The 23,611-nt window shown below is 37.0% G+C and overlaps 1 protein-coding gene across 1 annotated transcript in view; it reads right to left on the minus strand.

Moving 5' to 3' along the window:
• Positions 1-23,611, minus strand: part of LOC121382081 (5'-AMP-activated protein kinase subunit gamma-1-like) — a 374,706-nt gene that overhangs the window by 349,113 nt on the left and 1,982 nt on the right. Inside the window, exon 2 of the mRNA XM_041511567.1 lies at positions 18,410-18,537. Coding sequence (XP_041367501.1) covers positions 18,410-18,430 — 21 coding nt within the window. The 5' untranslated portion in view covers positions 18,431-18,537. The remainder of the gene's footprint in view (positions 1-18,409; positions 18,538-23,611) is intronic.

Genomic DNA, 23,611 nt, shown 5'->3' on the forward strand with positions numbered 1-23,611 from the left:
GATCGCTTTGTGGAACGGGGCCCTGCTTTTTAAACCTTTAGCAAGCTCCTGAATTTCTTTTTATTTATAGTAGGTAAGGAGATGATGTGGGGCTAATTCTTAAAAAGAATAAAAAATGGAGTAAGCTAGGTTTGGACTTTCTAAACATTTTGAGATAAACAAATGGTTTATTTATGTAGCCTGCACTACACAATATGATGACCGGCCTCGGTGGCGTCGTGGCAGGCCATCGGTCTACAGGCTGGTAGGTACTGGGTTCGGATACCAGTCGAGGCATGGGATTTTTAATCCAGATACCGACTCCAAACCCTGAGTGAGTGCTCCGCAAGGCTCAGTGGGTAGGTGTAAACCACTTGCACCGACCAGTGATCCATAACTGGTTCAACAAAGGCCATGGTTTGTGCTATCCTGCCTGTGGGAAGCGCAAATAAAAGATCCCTTGCTGCTGATCGGAAGAGTAGCCCATGTAGTGGCGACAGCGGGTTTCCTCTCAAAATCTGTGTGGTCCTTAACCATATGTCTGACGCCATATAACCGTAAATAAAATGTGTTGAGTGCATCGTTAAATAAAACATTTCTACACAATATGAAGATATTTCTGTAAGTGTGCATTACTTTGGGTTTGATGGATTGTTTACACACCTAACATTCACAGGTTAAAACAGATGCTAGTGCTCACTTATTTTGAAACCCAACACCAGGAAAACACGTGTACATGTGTACTGTACTTTTCAATAACTTATCCATTACTGCAATGACTGAAGGAAATGTTTTATTTTACTACGCATTCAACACATTTTATTTATGGTTATATGTCGTCGGACATATGGTTAAGGACCATAGAGATATTGAGGGAGGAAACCCGCTGTCAGCACTTCATGGGCTACTCTTTTCGATTAGCAGCAAGGGATCTTTTATATGCACCATCCCATAGACAGGACAGCACATACCACAGCCTTTGATGTACCAGTCATGGTGCACTGGCTGGAGCGAGAAGTAGCCTAATGATGGATATCGATCCCAAACCAACCGCGCATCAAGTGAGCGCTTTACTACTGGGCCACATCCCACCCTGCAATGACTGAATTAGCACCTTTGTGACACACAGGTGGGTAATATTTCATTGTAAGGTGAATTGTACTAGAATTTTAGGCATTTTTTTCTATGGCTTTAAAAGGTAATAATTAAACTGCAATAAAATAACAGTACATTTTAAGGTCCATGAAGACTGAAAATAGAAGATTAGGCAAACAAAATATATTGCTGGTCTCTGGTCAGTGTGTGCGTCGATAGAAAACCAACAAACGGTATGGTGGGATATGAAAGTATCGTGAAGTTCAACATCTAAACATCACAATGCACTTCATGATACATGCAAAGTGTTTGTAACATCTATTGAATTATTCTAATTTTAATGTAAAATTTCTTCTGGACTGATTATATGTAGATGTGTATATAAAATCGCATCACAGCATCAATTCTAAAACTTTGTTCTAACCACAGACTGATTATATTGTCTTTGGACTCTACTAAAAAAAAACCCCAAAATCCCCATAAACATAAAAAGTCACTGAAGTTACTGGGGGAAAGGGTTGATCAACTCACCTATCACCAACACCGACTCCCTACAGGTTACTGGTCAAAGATAAACTTTTTTTTCATTTTTAAAGTTAACATGAATGGAATGATGATCATTAGATTATAAATTTGGTCATAACAAATTAATTTGCATGTACATAGCTTCATGCCAAACAAATCTTAAAATAAAGAAAAATCTGTTTGACAATGAGAAAACCATATATCTTTGCACTATCATATATAGTCAGCTGGAAAAAACCAGAAAGAAGTACCAGGTATTTTGCAAATGAGTTATGGACTTGTCGAGAGTCCAGCTGCTGTAGATCATTTGCACTAACTAAACTTCTGTCTTCTCCAAGTTCTACATGTACACACTGACAGTAATATGAAGAAGATGAATGATACTTTGTTATTTCACAGTACGTACTGTCAATCTTCTGACAAACAGCTGGTACTTCAGGAGAACTACAAGGCAAATGTAAGGGGGTGTTATGTATAATCACTAACTGTATATGATACCAATTTATTGGAGGGTGTAAGTACCGACATTGGTGGAGTCGTGGTTAAACCATCAGACATAAGGCTAGTAGGTAATGGATTCACAGACAAGTACTGGCTTCCACCCAAAGCAAGCTTTAACCACTCAAAGGTATATAAGACCACTAAACAGACTTCTCTTTAACTAACAACTAACCACTAACCCACTGTCCTGGACAGACAGTCCATAAAGCTGGGGTGTGTACCCAGGACTGTATCTTTGAACCTTAATTGGATATAAGAACAGAAATAAGTTTAAATAAATTGGTGTGGGGTATGTGCAACTTGAGTGTCGACAATGTAAAAAACAGTCACTGTCGTAAAAGTGGATATCATGGGTCTGATGGGGTAGTGTGTGTCATGAAAGAAACACAGACAATAAGTGTCCCTACAATGCGGTTATGTGTTTAATATAGTTTGAAACTGGACACTGCATTTGATGCTGCACTTTAACATCTTTTAAACAGTTCTATTACTATCATCTTTCGAAAAATTAAAAACAGTATATCCATTAATTTCCAAGATTTTAGGGTACATAATTTTACCCTCTGGCAAAAACACTTCTGAGGGTTCCCCCTCCCTTCTGCCCCTCTCTCTATCTGCAACCCCTGCAATTAAAAAAAAGTCCACAGCAAAAACACATGCCATTGAAAAAAAACCTGAATATAGTCCACGGCCAAAAAGTGCCGTGGAGAATTAAATTGCAGGGGTTGATCTGTCTGTCTGTCTATCTTTCTCCCTCTTTCTTTCACGTTTCCAAATAACCACATATTCTAAGAAACCAAATAATGTAGTTTAAAAATACACATGTAAGTTTAAATGCAAGCATTTCTCTCTTTCATTCTCCGAGAATAATTTTTAGCTTCCATTGCATGTATTTAGATTCCTGTAATACTCTTACCCATGCTGTCACCACATAGATATATAGGTGTACAAGTATTGTTTATAGTCTCTACTGTCAAGAAATCATAAACAGACCTCATGTGTGAAACATGGCGATTTACAGGACTCCCTTCATAATTGTAACTTGAATTTTCAAAAAATTATTTAAAAATTTGCTATTATTATGTTTTTGTTTGTTTGTTATTTAACTTAAAAACAAATCAAATTATGCTCAGATGTTTAAATCTTACAAAACACAGTTCCAATTCTAAATATGTTATTATGACATAAATTATTTAATGTGATTTTTTTTTTTACTGTAAATGATATCTGAAGACTAAAATGTCAGTGTAAAATGTAAAAAAATATAGGTTGCTTTGCACCCAATCATGGGCTTAAAATTTAAAGCTTGATGTGCATGTGGTGATGTACAATTGATTATTCATACACCTTTAATCGGTGCACAGCTGTTATGTAAAATGTACTGGATGTTGAATAGGAAGGACAAGAAATGTTTTATTTAACGATGCACCCAACACATTTTATTTAGGATTATATGGTGTCTAGACATATGATTAAGGACCACACAGATATTGAGAGAGGAAAACTGCTGTTGCCACTTCATGAGCTACTCTTTTCGATAAGCACCAAGGGATCATTTATATGCACCATCCCACAGACATGGTAGCACATACCACGGCCTTTGATATACTCGTCATGGTGCACTGGCTGGAACGAGAAATAGCTCAATGAGCCCACCGACGGGGATCGATCCCACACCGACCGACCGCTGTACCACTGGGCTACGTCCCGTCTCTGGAATAGATTACATTCAATTGCTAGTGTTGGGAACTGGTTGAATTTCATTATCAATCATCAGTTATAACGGTTTACATCAACTTATCAACTTTCTGTTATACAACTGGATGGCATGATATGAGTTTAAGGAGGATTTGAATTATTAGAACTATATGCACCTATTGTGATGTTTGTTAATTTTACCTTCAATACCTATTCAATATCCATTTTCTTTTCATACAGATGAAAATACAAACCACAGCATATTTATATTTATATTTTGTGTAGGTGCATTGATTGATATTATTGCTGGTATTTCTTCTATGAGTAGTGTTAAGATTATCACCAATGGGACTATGTGTGTCAACTGATAGGGCACTGAAAATTATCTTAATACCAAGATAGAAAGGTCAAAGAACTAATACTGACAACAGGCTTAACAAACAGAAGCATATATGTATACATTCAACTTTAAACTTGTAAGAAAAATACATTCCTGAAGTAAAACAATCCTCAAAGAGTTAGCTCCCTTTACTATTTAGTAATTTATATATTACTCAACAGGTTTACAAATAAAATTATCTGAATAACATAAAATGAAATCCTGATTAATTAACTATCTTGAAATATGTGAAATGTCAACCTATACATTAATTATCTTATCTATATTTTCCACGATATATTTAGTACTTTAGGTCATTTTAATTAAAAATAATTTTCAGATCTATGCCATTTTCTGTAAAACAATGACAATGTAGGGATGGTTGCTCGACCAGAAACTAGTTTATCTTTTTGTATAAATTTGACCTCTGAAAGTCAACCAGCATTGAAATCTTCAGTTTTCATTAACCAAGTAAAGGTCATTCAAGTATCCTGTAGACTGTTGTTTTTGAAAAGCGTGAGCATGCCCCATCACATTTGTCATTTCAATTTGAATGGTGCAAAATGTCGTAACCCTCATTTGAACAAACCTCACCTTCACGTGACGTGAAATTAATACGCACACAATTTTTTCCTCCTTTACAGTACTCACTGTTAGAAAACCTTAAGTAATGAAATTTATATGCACTCAATATTTTCCAGGTTATAGTGTGCTTAGGTGGTGTCTGATTCTTTCTATATACTAGTAAACAATGAAGTAACACTTCATGTTTGCACTTCCTCAAAATAATGCAAAAGTAACAGGTTACCGAACAAGCTTATTTAAGCTGTATTTTTTTTCTTTACTATTTACTACTGAGCACCACACCAATCAGTGGCGAATAAACGTTAATTGTTTCATCTACTAAAGGTACCGGTATATTAATTGTCAACAACTAAAGCCTTGAGCTGTGATTCTGTTACGTGCAAGGTGGGTAATCCAATTTACTCGGTATCAGAGACAATTGTTTGATGTCGAGTAACAGGAAACACTGCTTTTCTGACACTGAGGTGTGTTTTTCCAGACCGATATAGGCAATATTAGCCATTTATGGGGTGGTTTTTTTAGTCATTTGCAAAACATTTTATGGTCATTTGTGAAATTTAAACGTCGTGAACGTGCGTGAGAAAAGCATGTCACAATATTAATCCGGTTTACAGTATTTTGAGTACAATCCTCCACTCCTTAATCAGCAGATGAGGAATGTAATTTTTCACTCTCCTTAGTGTTTCAAAAACAAGTCTGATGAATCTGAATACATTTTAGTAGGTTCAAGAAACAATTTACTCAAATATTTCATTATGGCTGTATAATAAATGGACTAGTTAATGTCATTTGCAAATGAGTTACTGAAGGAAATGTAAGAGCTGATAGTGATATTTGTTTATTTTGTTAGTGGATGTGGCAAACAAAAGCACCAGACCTGTAATGGAACACTGCCACTGTTTTTACTGTGCATACCTCACTGAAAGACAACAGTAGCCAACACACACCGCATACCTGTAGTTACTGGGGTCAGATTAAACCATTCCAGATAAACATGTATCACCACAGAATACTGGCCAGGGCAGAGGTTGTAGTGTATTGCTATGCCACTGGTCATTCCACTGGGTCTATGCTGACCACTAATACCATTAAAAGTCCATTAACATAGATGTTATTTAAGTGCCCTATTTCAATATTTTTTACATTTGTGATAAAGAACTACACATTAATCTACTCCACACAATCCTTGCATAATTAACTTGAGAATATCAAATTGTAATATGCTGTCACTGGGTATAAATAATAACTTTTTGTAATTTGGAAAGAAAGAAAGAAAAATGGTACACAGAAGAATATCTACATGTATGTCAAAGTTTCTGGCTAAAATCCGTAACGGTTTCCTCCCTCTTCTAGAGGTTTCCATCACTAATATTCTAAACAAAGGAATGTATTTAATATGTCATTTTAGTTATTAAGGTCGCCTACCCTAGTTTCAACCCATAAAAATTAACACTAAGTTTGATTACTGTAAAAACCTGCAACACATTTTGGTAAAGATGCAATAGAGTGAAACAAGAGTTTATGACATTGAAATGGGGGAAATACCCTTAAAAATAGACTGGAGCTCATCTCCATAATCGTTACTCCACATAAGTAGATGCATTTTTAACAATATAAAAAATGCATTTTGTGCTATTATATAAACACTAGAATGACCAGAAACATAATGTACGGAAATGGATAATCTCGACAATAAAATCTAAGTAATGTCTAATTTCAATTACATGTATTAAAAATGGCTCTAATAGTAAAAATATGTTTAAAACTAGGGTCAAATCATATCACGTACAGCTAAATTTAATTAATTAAAACTAGGATCAAATCATATCACAAACAGTTAAATTTAATTAATTAAATTTCTGTTTTACAATTATAATATTATATAACCATCTAATCGGCCAAGTTGCACACCACACGTATAGCAATACCTTTTTGTTTATTTTTCAATGAATTCATGCAGTGACAACTATGGCCACGATGACAGTGAAAATACCTTTCAACGAATGTTAGTCGGTCACCTGTTTCAAACTGTATTTAAACTAAATAAACAGTATGCAGTATAATGCACTGCTAAACACTTGTTAACCTGCTGTGTTGTGCTTATATATATAAATGTCAGGTTTTTTTTTAGTAAACTTATGTTATATATTATGTATTATATATAATTCTTTCTTCATTCTATTCCTTTTATTTTCCACATAATGAATAAATTCCATAGCTTGAGTTCTAATAAGAGAATTAAATATAACATATATAGAGACAGGAATTTACAGGGCTCGAACTTAACGATGGCACTGTAGGCAATTGTCGTAGTTACATAACGAATTGCTGTCAGTCAGGGGCTTAAATCAATGGCCGCTTTTTGCTGATGGATAAAAAATTATTGCAGTTGGTCAAGGGACTAATTTTGGTATTTATACGAGTTGCAAAAGTTAAAATTGTCATAGGCAGGTTCAAAATTGCCATCAGTGAGCATTTTGCCTAGGACAAAAATATTTCACAATTGCAGTAAGTAACAAATTCTTAAGTTCAAGCCCTGGATTTATCCAGGCATTCTGCTGTGCCGATTATAGGCCCCTTCCCAACATCAAGTGGCACTAAAAATTCCCAATTTGATGTGTCAATAGTTCTAATAAATTAATAAAATAATGGTGTACTGCATCATTATTTGACCTAAAAATGTTTTTATCCCAATTATGATTACGTCAGACTAATTTTTGCTAACCCCATCAGACATATGGACATGACTGACAATAAACCCCAAATAAATCCCTCAGAGTAAGGAACAGAATTATAAACATGAACATCTTCCATGAATCATGCAGTTTGGTACTTTTCAAATTAATATTTTAAGGTCATGGTTTTATTTCTCAATTTGACTTGATGTCCATGGCTCTGATTTGGAAATTTTAGTGTTGTTTTATAAATTTTTTTAGGAAGTTCCACTTTCATTTCAAAACCATCTCAACTTAAAATTTCAAAGAGTAATACTATATATGTACTTGTATTGATTCTAATTAATATATCTATTTTGCATTATTAAACATTAGGGTGGACAGAAGTTGTGTTTGTCAAGTGTTACATATTGCTTTAAAAATATATCTTTATATAATAATAAAAAGTGGGAATTATTTACATTCAGATTGGGAATGTTTTACTCCAAAACGGGAAATAAAAAAACCGACATAGACTTTGCAGAATGGTAGGGAATGGTGCCGATTGTCAGTGTCTAGAAATATAGCTGATAAAACCCTGAAGGCACATTTCACGCAAACTGTCATTCTGTTTCGGGTGGGATTTAGCCAAGTCGGTTGAGCAGTCGCCTGAGGTGCTTGCGTCGCAGGATCGAACCACCTCAGTGGATCCATTCAACTGATTGGGTTTTTTCCTCATTCCAACCAGTGCACCAAAACTGGTCAAAGGCCATGGTATGTGCTTTCCTGTCTGTGGGAAAGTGCATATAAAAGATCCCTTACTAAATTAGAAAAATGTAGCGGGTTTCTTGTTGACTCTGAGTCAGAATTACCAAATGTTTGACATCCAATAGCCGATGATTAATTAATCAATGTGCTCAGTGGTGTCGTTAATTAAAACAAACTTTAACTCTGTTTACAAGTCAGCTGTGCCACTTTAAATTCACCCAATCTCAATCTCTGTTGACTGGATTTGATCCTAGAACCGTTGTAATCCGAGTCCAGTGCTCCATCAATATAGAGATATAACCAGGAAATTCTGATGAGCTGAACGATTACAACCTCCATCACAAGCACAAACTTCTACACATTATTGAAATACATACATGTGATTTTCTAAAGATAGATCTATAAATGAACTTACCCTTTCCGTCTCGATCTTTCGTTTCTGCTGTAACTGAAGCCATTTAGTCGGCGTAGTATCCAGCTCCATGTTTCTGTGAGAACCGAGATATTTCACAAAACTATGGCTAGTAGTATCTTCCTCTACGCTTCACGGTGACTTATATCCTCTATACACAGAATGGCTTAGAGCACAAAACACACATTTTTAGAACTCATAATAACCATTGTAGTTTGACATCCAGAAAGATTTAACCATGTGAAACTGACTACAATAATGACTACAGTTTGTATATATATATACATACATATATACTGTAGTAATGAAAAATATTTTTCTGTCTAAGTGCTATATTGTACGTTATTTTATTGGCACCTCACTAACAGTTTGCATAGATTCGGTGAACCATACATAAAAAAACCGGTTCCGTTCACCTGTCTAATGTGGAATATAATGCACAGCTGCACACTCAAGGTAAGTCAGTCATAAACAAAAAGTAGAGGAGGAAAAAACCCCAACAAATTCAATAAGCTGTTGGGACTGACATTGCATGTTTGTGATCACATCCACGTGTGTGCATATATATATAAATATACTCAACTCCAGTAAAAATGCACCACCCAATTCTCAGTTGTTATTGCTATCACACGTGCGAGGTTGTAAACCACACAATAACCCTAATCCGTGTATACAATTTTTCAGGGTTATTTAAGTACTGCCCACCAGAATGCATCCTGTTGTACTAAATCAGTCAAATATGTATTATTGTTTTCTTCTCATATATCCGTTTTTCACAAGTACAAACCTGACGGTGTGTGTTTTCAGTGTAGCTGAGTATTATCGTGGTGCAGATGTTAGTGGGCAGAATGAACATCTAGCTACGATAGAGCCAGTTTGTGGTCAGGAGAGAGAGCTGGTACAGCTATCAGCAACAAGCATGTTTGAACCTTTGGGTTTGTTATTGAAAAGTTAAACAATCAATCAAGTCAGATGATTAACACTGCCAGGGGTATTAAAAGAGAACACAGGCCAAATGCTCAGCTAACAGTGAAACAATTGCAGCTCTTGGAAAACAGACTATGTGAATACATACATGTATATGCAGGCCACTAAAAATTAATAATAATTAAAAAAAAAAAATAATAGCATTAATAATAATAATGAGTTAAAGAATGTTACACAAATAGTCGTACACTAATCTTTCTTGTGGTCTTTTCTCTACCCTGAAAGCAGGAAGTAAAAGAACAGAAACTCACAAACTGGATTCATAAAGTATCTTGTTAGTCTATTTTTAGGTTCAATGCAATAAAATATTTGCATGTAATTTAAGGCTAAAATTAAGCTGTCTTCTCCAAGTGACCATAAAGAAAAGATAAGATGAATTTATAGTTAACATATTTCATGAAAAATTCATTAAGTAAAACAATTAGGGTGTGCAATTACTGTTTTTTTACTGGGCTCAGACAATAAATCTTTTTGTCTTAGTTCAACCCCTTGCAAATGCCCATGGCAATCGGCAATGCCGTGGAGATTGCCATGAAATTTTTCATTTTCCATAGCACTTTTTTTGCTGTGGACTATGTTAGAATTTGAACATTTTCTTAAATGCAGGGGTTGTAGTTAAAGTCTGGCATCTATACTGACTCACTTCAGCAACTTCTGTAAACGTGTAAATAGGGGGAAAAGAAGAAAGCTCAGAAAGCTAAGCATAAAAGACGGAGCTAGAGAGAAACACAAAGAGTTAAGTTCGGCCATCTAAGTCAAATCAACCAAATAGCTCCAATTAAACTTAGATGAACTGTTCAAAATTGTGCGTACAATATTACCTCATGAAATTACGCAACCTTTTTCGTTTGGATTTAATCCTACGGGACATTTTCAAATTGCAAAAGCACCACCAAACACCCCACCTTCTACCAACCCTGGTCAGACTGCTTGTGCTCTCTTGCACTTGCCAAGCGTGGGCAGTCAGTCTCCTCTAACACCCACCACTACCAACCACTTTCGTGTCTTGGACCAAAGAGCTGGGGCAAGTCGACACCTGCACCCACGACAGACATATGCTACAACAGCTTGCTCTTAATGTGCATGTTAAAACCTGTGACCTGACAAACACAATATACAGTGAAACCCCTCTAAACCAGACACCCACGGAAACCAAACCTAAAGTCTGGTTTTAAGGGGTATCTGATTTAAAGAGGTTATGTTCTGTATTGATATTTGAAAAGGGTCCTTGGGGAAAAAGTCTGTTTTAAGGAAATTCCAGTTTACAAATGGTAAAGTTTTGCAGGGTTTCACTGTACATATTCTCCGAGATAAATAGACAGACAGTGAATAGAAAGAACAAAAGACTTATCAGATGGATGAACAGATGAACAGATGAACAGATAGATGTATGGCAGAAATACTCAAATGAGTCACATATGTACATGTGTTACAACAGATGCCTATCAACAGAGCTATATATACTCTTCAAAAAAAGAAACGCAAAAGGGTACAAATGGGTTATAACTCCGATTTTATGTTTCCTACCGGTTCATGCTTTGTGAATATAAGGTCATTGCATGTCCCAAACACATTCCCACGGTTACATTCGATAAAACGCAGCTACTGTACAATAAAGTTCCAAAATGTGAATATTCGCAAAAACGCAGCCACGTGCAAACCATGTCACCACTGCACGTGCGTTGTCTGCACGTGCAACATGAACACCGACAGTATAAAAGTGCAGGGTGTTCGCTTGCCTGGCCTCTGTATCTGGCCGACAGTTGACAATCCAGGACATGCCACGTCTCAGTGAACCGCAGAGAAACAATGCCATCGGCCGACTAGACGCAGGCGAATCCAGAACGGCCGTTGCCAGGGCATTCCATGTGTCCCCAAGCACCATCTCCAGACTGTGGGACCGTTACCAGCAACATGGATCAACACGTGACCTCCCTAGATCCGGTCGACCACGGGTCACTACCCCCGGGCAGGACCGCTACATCCGGGTACGCCACCTTCGGGAACGATTGACTACTGCCACCTCCACAGCCGCAGCAATACCAGGTTTGCGCAGGATATCCGACCAGACCGTACAGAACCGCCTACGTGAGGTAGGAATTCGTGCCAGACGTCCAGTTCGAGGTGTCATCTTAACACCACAACACCGTCGACTCCGACTGCAGTGGTGCCAGATTCATCGACAATGGCCTCAACTGCGATGGAGACAGGTGTGGTTCAGTGACGAGTCCCGATTTCTGCTCCGACGTCATGATGGAAGATGTCGCGTGTATAGGCATCGTGGTGAACGTTATGCGGCAAACTGCGTGCAGGAAGTGGACAGATTCGGCGGGGGTAGTGTCATGGTGTGGGCAGCCATCTCACACACTGGCAGAACTGACCTGGTCCACGTGCAGGGCAACCTGAATGCACAGGGCTACATTGACCAGATCCTCCGGCCACACATCGTTCCAGTTATGGCCAACGCCAACGCAGTGTTCCAACATGACAACGCCAGGCCTCACACAGCACGTCTCACAACGGCTTTCCTACAGAACAACAACATTAATGTCCTTCCTTGGCCATCGATATCACCGGATTTGAACCCAATTGAGCATCTATGGGACGAGTTGGACCGACGCCTCCGACAGCGACAACCACAGCCCCAGACCCTGCCCGAGCTGGCAGCAGCCTTGCAGGCCGAGTGGGCCACCATCCCCCGGGACGTCATCCGTACTCTGGTTGCTTCAATGGGCAGGCGGTGCCAGGCAGTTGTCAACACACGCGGAGGCCACACCCGGTATTGACTCCAGATGACCTTGACCTTGGTGGTGTGTCCTATCACTTACTCACAATGGACTAGAGTGAATTGTGAACAATCCTGCAACATTTGGTAATTATCGGACTCACCATTCAATAATTAAATCAATTCTCCAAATGTTACGACAATGTGGTTTTGCGTTTCTTCTTTTGAAGAGTATATATATATATATATTTTCTTTATATAGAGATGTATAGAAAACAGAGTTATCAATATCTTGTGAAATGTTCTTAATAGATGGAGGTTATTACGAGTGTTTTTTGGTATCGTCAATATCATATATTTGGAATAAAAATTGTATTATGCAAGCCTCTGGCGAGCATAATACATATTTTTATTCCTAATATATGATACTGACAATACCAAAACACATGAGGGTAATAATCTCTTCATCATATAATCTCAAACTTAATACAACATGTTTTTGTAAACTGTACACACAACTTTAATTTCAGTCCATTACTATTCAAATGATGTAAGAGTAGGTTACCCTGTGTCTTTTTTAATGGAAATGACATCAAACTTGAATGATGTCATTATGGATATCCTTACATAAAAATAAACTGGTGCTTAACATTTTTTTTTTTTTTCAGAACGCTGGACCGTTTTCAGTGTAAACTTGCTTTTGAAATGTTTCTGTTTGATGACTGAGAATGCGTACGTCAATTATAGTGTCACCTTAGTACAGTTGCTTAAATGTCAATACACGCAGTGCCGTGACCTCAATCTTATTTGCAAAGTTATCAAATTCTGAAAGTAAAGTAAAGTTTGTTTTATTTAACAACACCACTGACTTTTTATCTTATCATCGGCTATTGACGTCAAACATATGTTCAATCTGACACTGGTTTTTTTTTTTTTTTAGAGGAAACCGCTGTCGCCACATAGGCTACTTTTTTACGACAGGTAGCAAGGGATCTTTTATTTGCACTTCCCACAGGCAGGATAGCACAAACCATGGCCTTTGTTGAACCAGTTATGGATCACTGGTCGGTGCAAGTGGTTTACACCTACCCACTGAGCCTTGCGGAGCACTCACTCAGGGTTTGGAGTCGGTATCTGGATTAAAAATCCCATGCCTCGACTGGGATCTGAACCCAGTACCTACCAGCCTGTAGACCGATGGCCTAACCATGACGCCACCGAGGCCGGTTTCTGAAAGTATGTGATCTGAAAAATATCACATACTTTGATTACACTGGATATGCAAGATAATATATGATAAAAGACCTTATTGCATAACTGAAAGGAAAATAAATACTATATACATGTGTAGGTGGGAATCATCTGTAGATGATTTTTTTCTGCAACCTGCATACTATTTTTGAATGTATCTGAAAGTGAGACTGAATATTACAATATGCCTGTGTACGTAATGATACATTGGAAATTAACAAAGAAGCCAATATAACATGAGGTTATTAAATCTAATATTAAATCTCATACTCATATCCAATTACAGTTAAACATGTTACGCTGGTCACTCTAACTCGGTTACAGAGACATGGGCTACTTAATTCTGCTAATCACAAGTAAGGGATGTGTTGTGGTTGCACACCACCATTAATTATTCCATGTAGTTCAATACAAGTTGGCTTATTTCTCATTCCAACCAGTGCACCATGATTGGTATATCAACAGCTGTGGTACGTGCTAGCCTGTTTGTGGGATATATAAAAGATCCCTTGTTAGCAGGGGTGGGAATTGGTGAACTGTAAAAAAGAGGAAATCTAGAGGGATCCAGAAATTCTTAAAATCCTAGGTTAAAATCTGTGCCATGTGACACATTTTGGAGGAAAGGACAATTAAAATGAGAGGAAACGCAATGTTCCATGAGAGGAAAACAGCTGATCCGAGGAGAATTCCCACTCCTGGTTACTAATGAAAAAATGTAGTGGGTTTCCTCTCTAAGCCGATGATTAATAAATCAATGTGCTCTAGTGGTGTTGTTAAACAAAAAAAACTTGTTCAATACAAGTTCTATATCAGATTTATTCTGTGAAAAATGCAACAATATCAAGAGTGTCATGTGAGTGTTAGATTTAGGGAGTGCTCTCTCTTGACAACTACCTTGCAAAAAATCAACATTTAGGTCAACCATGAAAATGTGCAGTTGGCCACCCTCATGCCAGAGCACCACTTCACGTAGTTGTCACACAAGTGGCAGTATACCACTTGCATAGTTGTTATAAGTTAGAAATAAATATAACAAGTAACTTCAAACCAATGAATTATTTAAATACTACAGAGGTTAACCTATTTGTAAAAATGACGAACTATTTCCTACATCGAACTATAATAAGCTGTTACAACAAGTACCGGCATAACAAATGGTGGTGTCGTGTCTTATAGGTTGCACTGTACCAAATCCATAACTTCTGTGTCGTACTTTGCAATGTCCTAAACTTTGAATAATTCTGAAACAGCAACTGCTGCCTTAACTGTAAGGCAGTAATAATATGTAACAATTTTTATTGTGCAAACAGTATTATCGGTTCTCAATAAATTATTATACTTTTTTTTAAATTAACAGTTATCATGTAGTGTATAGAATACAATAAAACTTGCAACTGCGATTTTCTGCAATATTGAAGATTGTTAAAACAAATAACAAAACATTCCTCAAATGTCTGTCTTCTTTGGATTTTGTAAAGGGGGGGGGGGGGGGGGGGGGGGGGGGGGGGGGGGGGGGGGGGGGGGGGGGGGGGGGGGGGGGGGGGGGGGGGGGGGGGGGGTGTGTCACACATTTCTAAAAGGGGCAATTTGAGTTTGTTGATGGCAACCGAGCCAGACTCCCAAAAGGAATGAGAAATAAAGATGCTCATAGATCTAGGTCAATTTAGTCTTATATATTGTGGGATGATGAATTAAAAAACAAACCAGAAGACAAAAAGTCATCAAAATGGGCACTTCAAATAGACAGGGGAGGGGGTATCACAGGACCCCTGTCACCCCTCTCTAGATCCACCAATGTACAACAGTCCCAGAGCACTAGTTGGAGACATGTCCATCATTCACACTAGCTATCAAAGTGTACACATAAATTTCTAAATGTGTTATCTCCACAGATTACTAAATCTGATATCTCCAGACACCCCTTACACCTACTGTCTGACTGGGATAATTAAATTATAAAGTATTCATGTCAAAATAAGGTGATGCTAAGTATAACTATCTCAACAACTGTAAATAGATCATCAGGATTAAGATACAACATTTTTACCCATATATACATGTACGTTCACTTTCATTTTTGTTTTAATGATGCAACCTTATCTCTCCATCATTTATCATTATTTATTTATTAATGCAAAACACAAACACAGTAGTAATCATCAACTGTTTTTACACAAGATACAAGACACTTTGCTATTTTATACACAATGAACGTCCAGACGTGTCCAGCATAGAGTACTGGTACTTCTAAATGGCTAGCAGGATTTCTACCAGAGGGTAAAACGGGTCTGGCACCATACACAAATTTGTTTGCAGATTTTATATTTTTTAAGTTAACCTTTTGACAAAATTAATGACTCTTATCATTACTGTATGATTTTCTTAACACTAACCCTAAGCCTAACCCATTTTCTTTCGGGGGGACAGCAGGTGCATGCAGCACACACATTGTAAATATTCAATTCCATAGCACCATACCCAAATATTTCTTTCTGGAAGAAACCCTGGCTAGCAGTGTTGTTTTATATGATTTATAGATCAGATAAAGTAGCCGTGAAAAATGGTGCCTCAGGGGGAAAATACTTAACATAATTATGCCAAAGTTGTAGTCATTGTACATATAACACATTTTTAGCCAATGAATTCATTACAGTCATTTTATGATTACATAGAATAGAACATGAAAATCTGTATATTCATTGCATATCTGGTCATCTTAATGTACATCTTAATAGATCTTTGATAACAATAATTCTATTCTTTAGAACAATTTTTTTCCCCATCCAACTGCCAAACGAAATACAAAATAAATTGGTCAAATGAAATCGTGAATCTATTTATGAACATAATGCTTTGCACTTCAACAGACTTTTTATAGCTTTTATTACCCTCATTACATTTAATTAGATTAATCCACTATATATTTAATGCCTCAAATGGTTCCTTTAAAAATAAGAAAAATATATCACTGTAAGGCCAAACAAAATAAATTTCTAGTCTCTGGTCAGAGTGCACGTCGATTTTGACCCTCATTTTTTTTTCTTCCCGCAATATGATGTTGATATTTGCCGGGCTTTTCTTGCTATAACCTAAAACCGCATTTCGGGCCAAAATGTCACCGCACATGAACTAGGATGTTCATTCCAATTTTAATTTAAATATGCCCCTTATTTCAGTATCAAATATACCCACCTTTATTGTACAATCCATGCTTAAAAAACTAAAAGCTGCATCGCCGCATCAATTCTAGAACTTCGGTCTGACCAGAGAACATTTTTTTTTTCTGGCCTAACACACTCATTATAAATCTGTCTCCACTTGAATTTACAGGTAAGGCTAATCGGAAATCAACCCCAACAACATTATCTCCAACTGGTGAACGACATAAAAAAAAAAAAAAATCTAATCTGGCACACTTTGTCAACAGCTGTCAGATAAATTTAGATTAAATCTAGTATATCGGAAATTCTGAAGGAGATTATTTTCAATAAATCTTGAGTCATGTTATAACAACTTACATGTCATCTGTTTCATCTTGAATCCTTGTAAAACATCAAATCAGTTAAAAAAAAAAAAAAACTGTAGGCTACTACATGTAAGTCAACGTCCCTAACTTCGTTATGCTTCAAACGCTGTTTGGTTTGTTTTCTCGTGCAGTTTGCACAATCAACATCCGATTTGTTGTCTGCTTGTTGTTCATTTCTGAGGTTTTTCTTCACAGTTCAGGAACATTTTCATTAACAATAAAGTTCAGACAAATATGTAAATACAAAACTTTACAAACTCATAATTTTAACCATTAATTTACTTACCAAGTTATTTTTTGGTTTATTCCTTAATATTACTGATATCGGATCCACTTGACTGTTAGAAATTGACTTAAAATGGAGGAAGATGAATTAACATTCGGTGCATGTCACATGACTTAGCTCACATGTGCCAGATCAACAAGACAAAATCATTTTTAAAAATGTACTTTCACGCCCTCATTAGATTTTAATTTCAATTAATATATTCTATTTGCAAAAGGTAATCTGCATTTCTGTAGTGAATAGTAGGCAGAGACCATTCAGAACAATTGAAAATAATTTTGTGTATAAATTGTTTTAATTAAGAATCAGTTCATTATAAAATTTATATTTTACAAACTATTCACTGGTACCGACATCAAGTGTTGTTAGCAATCATGGAGGGGGGGGGGGGGGGGAGGGAGTTAGAGATGAACTACCTGTTGTTAATATTTTTCTTTAACTGATTGGAATATATTTTATTTCATATACCGTAACTGAAAAATATAGATTATTCTTTCCGTCTATATCGTATTTGTATTTGTGTAATTTGCTGAATGCAGTACAATGTATGTGATGTCGATGGTACCTACTGAACCAATTTTGATTGGAATATATTTTATTTCATGTACCATGACTGAAAAATATAGAATATTCTTTCGGTAAGTATCGTATTTGTATTTGTTTGCATTCGTATCAGCCGAATGCAGTATGTGATGTTGATGGTACCTACTGAACCAATTTGAAATAGAAGGTTGACTTTTTGCAAATCATCTTTCTTTCAAAAGGCCCGTAGGAATGACATTTGGAAGGGAGGGGGCACAATCTCTAGTGGATAGGGTGATAGTGTCTGTTTAAGTGTTAAATTGTCTCAACAACATTATATCGGCATAACATTATGGGCACAACTTACAAAGCCTGCTTTTGACTTACATACGTCCCACACATTAACAATACTTAAACACTTAAAAATGAGCTTCCTACATGTTTGCAATTTGGATGTCATTTTTAGCCTCTGCAAAATAAATATTTTTCATCTTTTGATGTAAAGTATTTAATTACCTTATCCATATAGAAATCCATGCTCTTTTGGTATCCCTCGTTATCAGCACCATATGGATGTCCCTCGTTATCAGCACCGTAACGACGTCCCTCTTTATCAGCACAGTAACACTGCGATATGATTTTACCTGAAAAACATTATAGAATAACAAATTAAAATGCAGCTTGTCAGAATCTGGGCCACTTCACTGTCCTTTATGAAAAGGTCACCAATACCCAGGCAGCGCTTTTCATAACAATAGACCCAATCGACTGCTTCAAATGCATTTTTAACGTATTCAATAAGTTGAGGCATTAAACGCTGTGTTCAAAATAACTATGCCCAAAATACACCAGCCCAGATTAGACACAAGTATAATGACCTGAAAATATTTCCCTTTAAAACCACTGAAATGTTACATTTTAATTATTTCAAAATACTCTGAAATGCTTTTCTGGGTATTTATGCAAATTTTTACCAGCTATTAAAAACATTACTGCACTAAAAAGACCCTGGTATGCTAAAAACAGATGAAAAAAATGTTGAGCCCAAATTAGTAAGATCTAAAGCCCTGAAATATTCCTTCTCTTTAAAAAAATCCTTTCTGTATTTTGTTCTCCTACTTATAATTCAGTTTCTCCTTGCAATGAACTCATGACATTAAGTGCAGGTCTGTAAAGCTAGGTTCACATATACATCGATACGCATCTGATCAGGCAGCATTTGCACGTGGAAACGGAATCCAACAATTGCACATAATGTTACCACATGTACAACTATAAATGCTTATCTAGACATATGTGAACATCTTTGTAGAAAATAACAGTATCTGGATCCGTATCCATGTAGAGGTGAACACACCTTTAATCAATTATGAACCATCTACTTTCAAACTTATGAATGATGTTGTCCACCATTCACAAAATTAAATTTAATTATTTCAATTGCATTTTTATTTTTTAATCTTCATTTTTAAACATTTAGCACGTCATGATAAAATGTACTAACATTTTTAAAAATAAATTTAGATTTGAAAAAGTAGAAGTTTGACCCTTGAAGTTTTCCATTATGTTTCTACTTCAGTCACTTCTAATTATGGAAATCATGTATAAATTGCCATACACATGTAGGTCAGGAACATCACCGATGGCATTTTTGTGCCGATGGATAAAACTTATTTCTATGGGTAACGGTTCTCAATGATGGCAAAACATATATGGTACACCTGGTGTACATTATCTGTCAGTATTTAACATCCACATTTGAAATATGTCTACGTACAGCAAAATAACCTTTTCAGTCTGAGTCATGCTTATTTGCTGCAAAGTCACAGTGGGTGACAAATTCTCAATCTAATTAAAATTAGCTCCACTATTACATGTGGATCTAACAGCAGCCAGTTGGAGCTCATATCCACCAATCAAAACCTTACTTGCAGAATCATGCCAGTGATTTAAAAATAATTTGAAAATATTCCGAATTATCCTGAGGGTATACGACATGTTTCGTGTGAATTACGAATGCCTTAAAACATGTTTTATTTTATAAAATAAATAATTTGTAATGTAAAACTGAAGACCGATTTAGTTGAGGTTTTTTTTATAAATAAATAAAAATGAAGACTGATAACCCATCCCGTACGTACTGGTATGGTTAGCTGTACTGCGGCCACTAAAATAGACTCGCCCGATATTTTTAGAATTTGTATGCTCCCAAATAACGTTATAAAAGGCGAAGTGTGATTGGTCAATATTTAAATTATTATTTACAGACGAAATGTTACCTGGACATTGGAGACTACACAGTGTTGTTAGCAATCTGATTAAAATTAGTTCTACTGGTCTAAATAAGGCATTCGTAATTCACATGAAACATATCGTATACCCTCAGGATAATTCGGAATGTTTTCAAATTATTTTCAAATCACTGGCATGATTCTGCAAGTAAGGTTTTGATTGGTGGACATGAGCTCCAACTGGCTGCTGTTAGATCCACATGTAATAGTGGAGCTAATTTTAATTAGATTGACAAATTCTAAAGCTACAGCCGGAGTATCCTAATTTTGAGTCTCAAGAACCAGATGACAATCTTATATCACATGGAGAAAAATTTGATATTTCTACTGTATTGGGTGATAAATGTAAGTTTGTCCAAAAATAGAAGTTTGTTCTGTTTAACGACACCACTAGAGCACATTGATTAATTAATCATCCGCTACTGGATGTCAAACATTTGGTAATTCTGACTCGTAGTCATCAGAGGAAACCCGCTACATTTTTCTTAATGTAGCAAAGGATCTTTTATATGCACTTTCGCACAGACAGGAAAGCACATACCACAGTCTTTGACCAGTCGTGGTGCAGTGGTTGGAGCGAGAAACCCCCCCCCCCCCCCAATTAATTGAATGGATCCATCGAGGTGGTTTCGTCCAAAGAAAACCCATCATGTGTTGAAGATCATCAAAGTGTAACGAGACAACTGGGCAGTATGACTTGGTGTTTATGTGACCACTGTGTTATCCTGACATGCTTGTTGTCAGGAAACCATGTGGTACCAAATCACACTGACCATAGTCCAAGACTGGCTGTGATCAGTTCTGACGTTACAGAACTAATGCGATGCCAGCCCACTAGGTAGAGTTTGTGATTAATGGCTGAATTATGTCTGCGTCTACCAAATAGTGAAAGTGTTAGTATTTTGACTGTTATTTAACTAAATGTGTGATTTAAAAAACTGTTATAGCAAAAATCATGTCAAATATATATCGCTGGAAGTATATACATGTATAGTGGTCAAAATACTTTGATTTAGCAAGGGGTGCACAAATCGGTTGTCCGCATGCCCGGGACAACCAATATATGTTGTGGGCAACCATTCTTTGTCAAACAGTTGCCCGACAGGCAACCAAAAAAATCATAAAACAAATGAAATGAAAAACAAAACTTCATGACACTCGGACAGTCACGGGTAATTCAAAAGTATTGGCACTGACAACTTGACCGACAGGCAATATAAATATCCACCCTAACGCTGCCATCCACTCAGTGTCCACTGTGCATGATTTTGGCAGCAGGCATTTGGAAAAGCCATATGCCAGATATTTTGTCCCCAACTAGCTAGGTCCTACCAATTCTCGCAACAAAATATTTCCTATTCACCCTAAAAATGTTGTTGATGCATCCCAATACTGATGAGTTCTACATTTTGTAAAACATGTTTTTCATGTTTTAAGTTCTTCGTATTTTCATGAATTAAATTGTATTTTTGTTAAATGGTTTAGTAATATCGTCAGTATAAAATATGTATTTTGTGGCGAAATAATCAAGATAGGGACAAACTAGTTGTACGAAGTAGGGTCAATTTGACATGAGACAAAATGTTTGGTATCACTGAAAATGCGGATCAGGCCTGCTACTCGTGATCGTCATGTGTACACTGTTTTACAGAGTATTCCCACGGTTTCTCACTCTAAGGAGCCGTTCAACAATTAAGCAATTCCTGTGGCGATTAAGCATTGTTAAAAATTTGCGCTGAATAATGTTGGCTACAGTACGTCACAATCTTTGGGAATGGATGATGCAGCCGTTGAAACAAGTATTACATAATTTTAGAGTTTGTTTGCTCTCTTTTTTGGAGGGGGTGAAGTGTATGTGTGCACACGTGTTTGTGCAGACAGATACGTTTCAGAATGGTGGCTATCGGCAAAGGGCACAAGACATGTGAATGGCCACAAACTACACCAACTACCATCCAGTTCATCAAAGTATTATGACTTGACAGCCCAAGCGAAGATGAGCTGTAGATAAATAATATTAAAAAAGGAATAAAACTAAACTGATAAGTAATGATAATAATAAAAACATTTTAAATTTCAATTTCATTTTAATGACAGTTCAAAATTATATTCATAAAACTTTTATGAAATATGTGGGCAACCAAGAGATGATGTTGGGCAACCAAATTTCAGCTACTGGTTGCCCACCGGGCAACCATCACAATTTCACATTTGTGCACCCGTTTAGTATTCCTTCAAATATGTTTTTTATACATGTATATATCTTTATCACCAACTGTAATATATATATACTACCGACAAAAAATAAGGGAACGGGTGAAATGATAGTGAATGTTTTATTTCGATTAACGTCTGGAAAACCAATTTGGGGCGTGTATATCAATATCTGGTGTGTCCACCATTTTAGGTGATGCATGCTCGACACCTTGATGGCATACTGTTGATTAATGTACATATGGTTGCCCTGGGTATTGCCCGCCATTCATTCTGAAGGGCTACCGCAAGCTGGGCCACGTTGGCGGGTCCCTGGAGTACACTCTCCGCCCGAGAACGTTCCACAGGTGCTCTAATGGGGACATATCGGGGGACTTAGCGGGCCAGTCGATTGTCGGTATGCTTTGTTGTCGTAGGTAATCGGTGACTATCCGAGCGCAATGTGGTCTGGCATTGTCGTCTTGAAATTCAAAATTTCTGCCAATATTTCTCGTCACTGGAACAACTACAGGATGCAAAATTTGGTCCAGATATCTCTGGTCAGTCAAATTTCCATTAACAATAATCAAATCTGTTCGCCTGTCATGTGTGATCCCTCCCCACACCATGACACTACCACCCCCATAACGATCATGGTCTAGAATTGTAGCCTGGGCATATCTCTCGCCGCTACGTCGCCAACGTTTTCTGCCATCTGTGAATCTGAGGCTGAACCTCGATTCGTCTGTAAACATGGTGTAATGCCATTGTCGCACAGTCCGTCCCTGGTGTTGCCTAGCCCACCGTAATCGTTGCCGCCTATGGTAAGCTGTTAGGGTCACACCCTTCAGAAGACACCTCGCTTTCAGGTGGGCTTTGTAGAGTGTTCTTGACGGTCGATGTTGAAATTCGCCTTCCTGTTATTGTACGGAATTCACTGTTGATAGCAGCAGCTGATTTGAATCTATTGCGTAGAGCAATTAATGTTATGGTACGATTTTGTCAAGGTGTCGTCTTTTTAGGCCTGCCACGCCCAGGTCTCGTTGCAACCCCGCCAGTTTGACGGTACTTATCCCACAATCTAGAAATTATACTTTTTGATTTACCAAACATTCGCGCAACTTGGCATATTGACGTACCTCCCTCTATCCTACTGACAATTCGCCATTTCGTCTCTTCATTAAGGTATTGTCTTGGGACCATTTTCACACGTGATTACCTCACTTGCATCAGT

The sequence above is a fragment of the Gigantopelta aegis genome, chromosome 9 (assembly GCF_016097555.1).
Source record: "Gigantopelta aegis isolate Gae_Host chromosome 9, Gae_host_genome, whole genome shotgun sequence".
Lineage (NCBI taxonomy): Eukaryota > Metazoa > Mollusca > Gastropoda > Neomphalida > Peltospiridae > Gigantopelta > Gigantopelta aegis.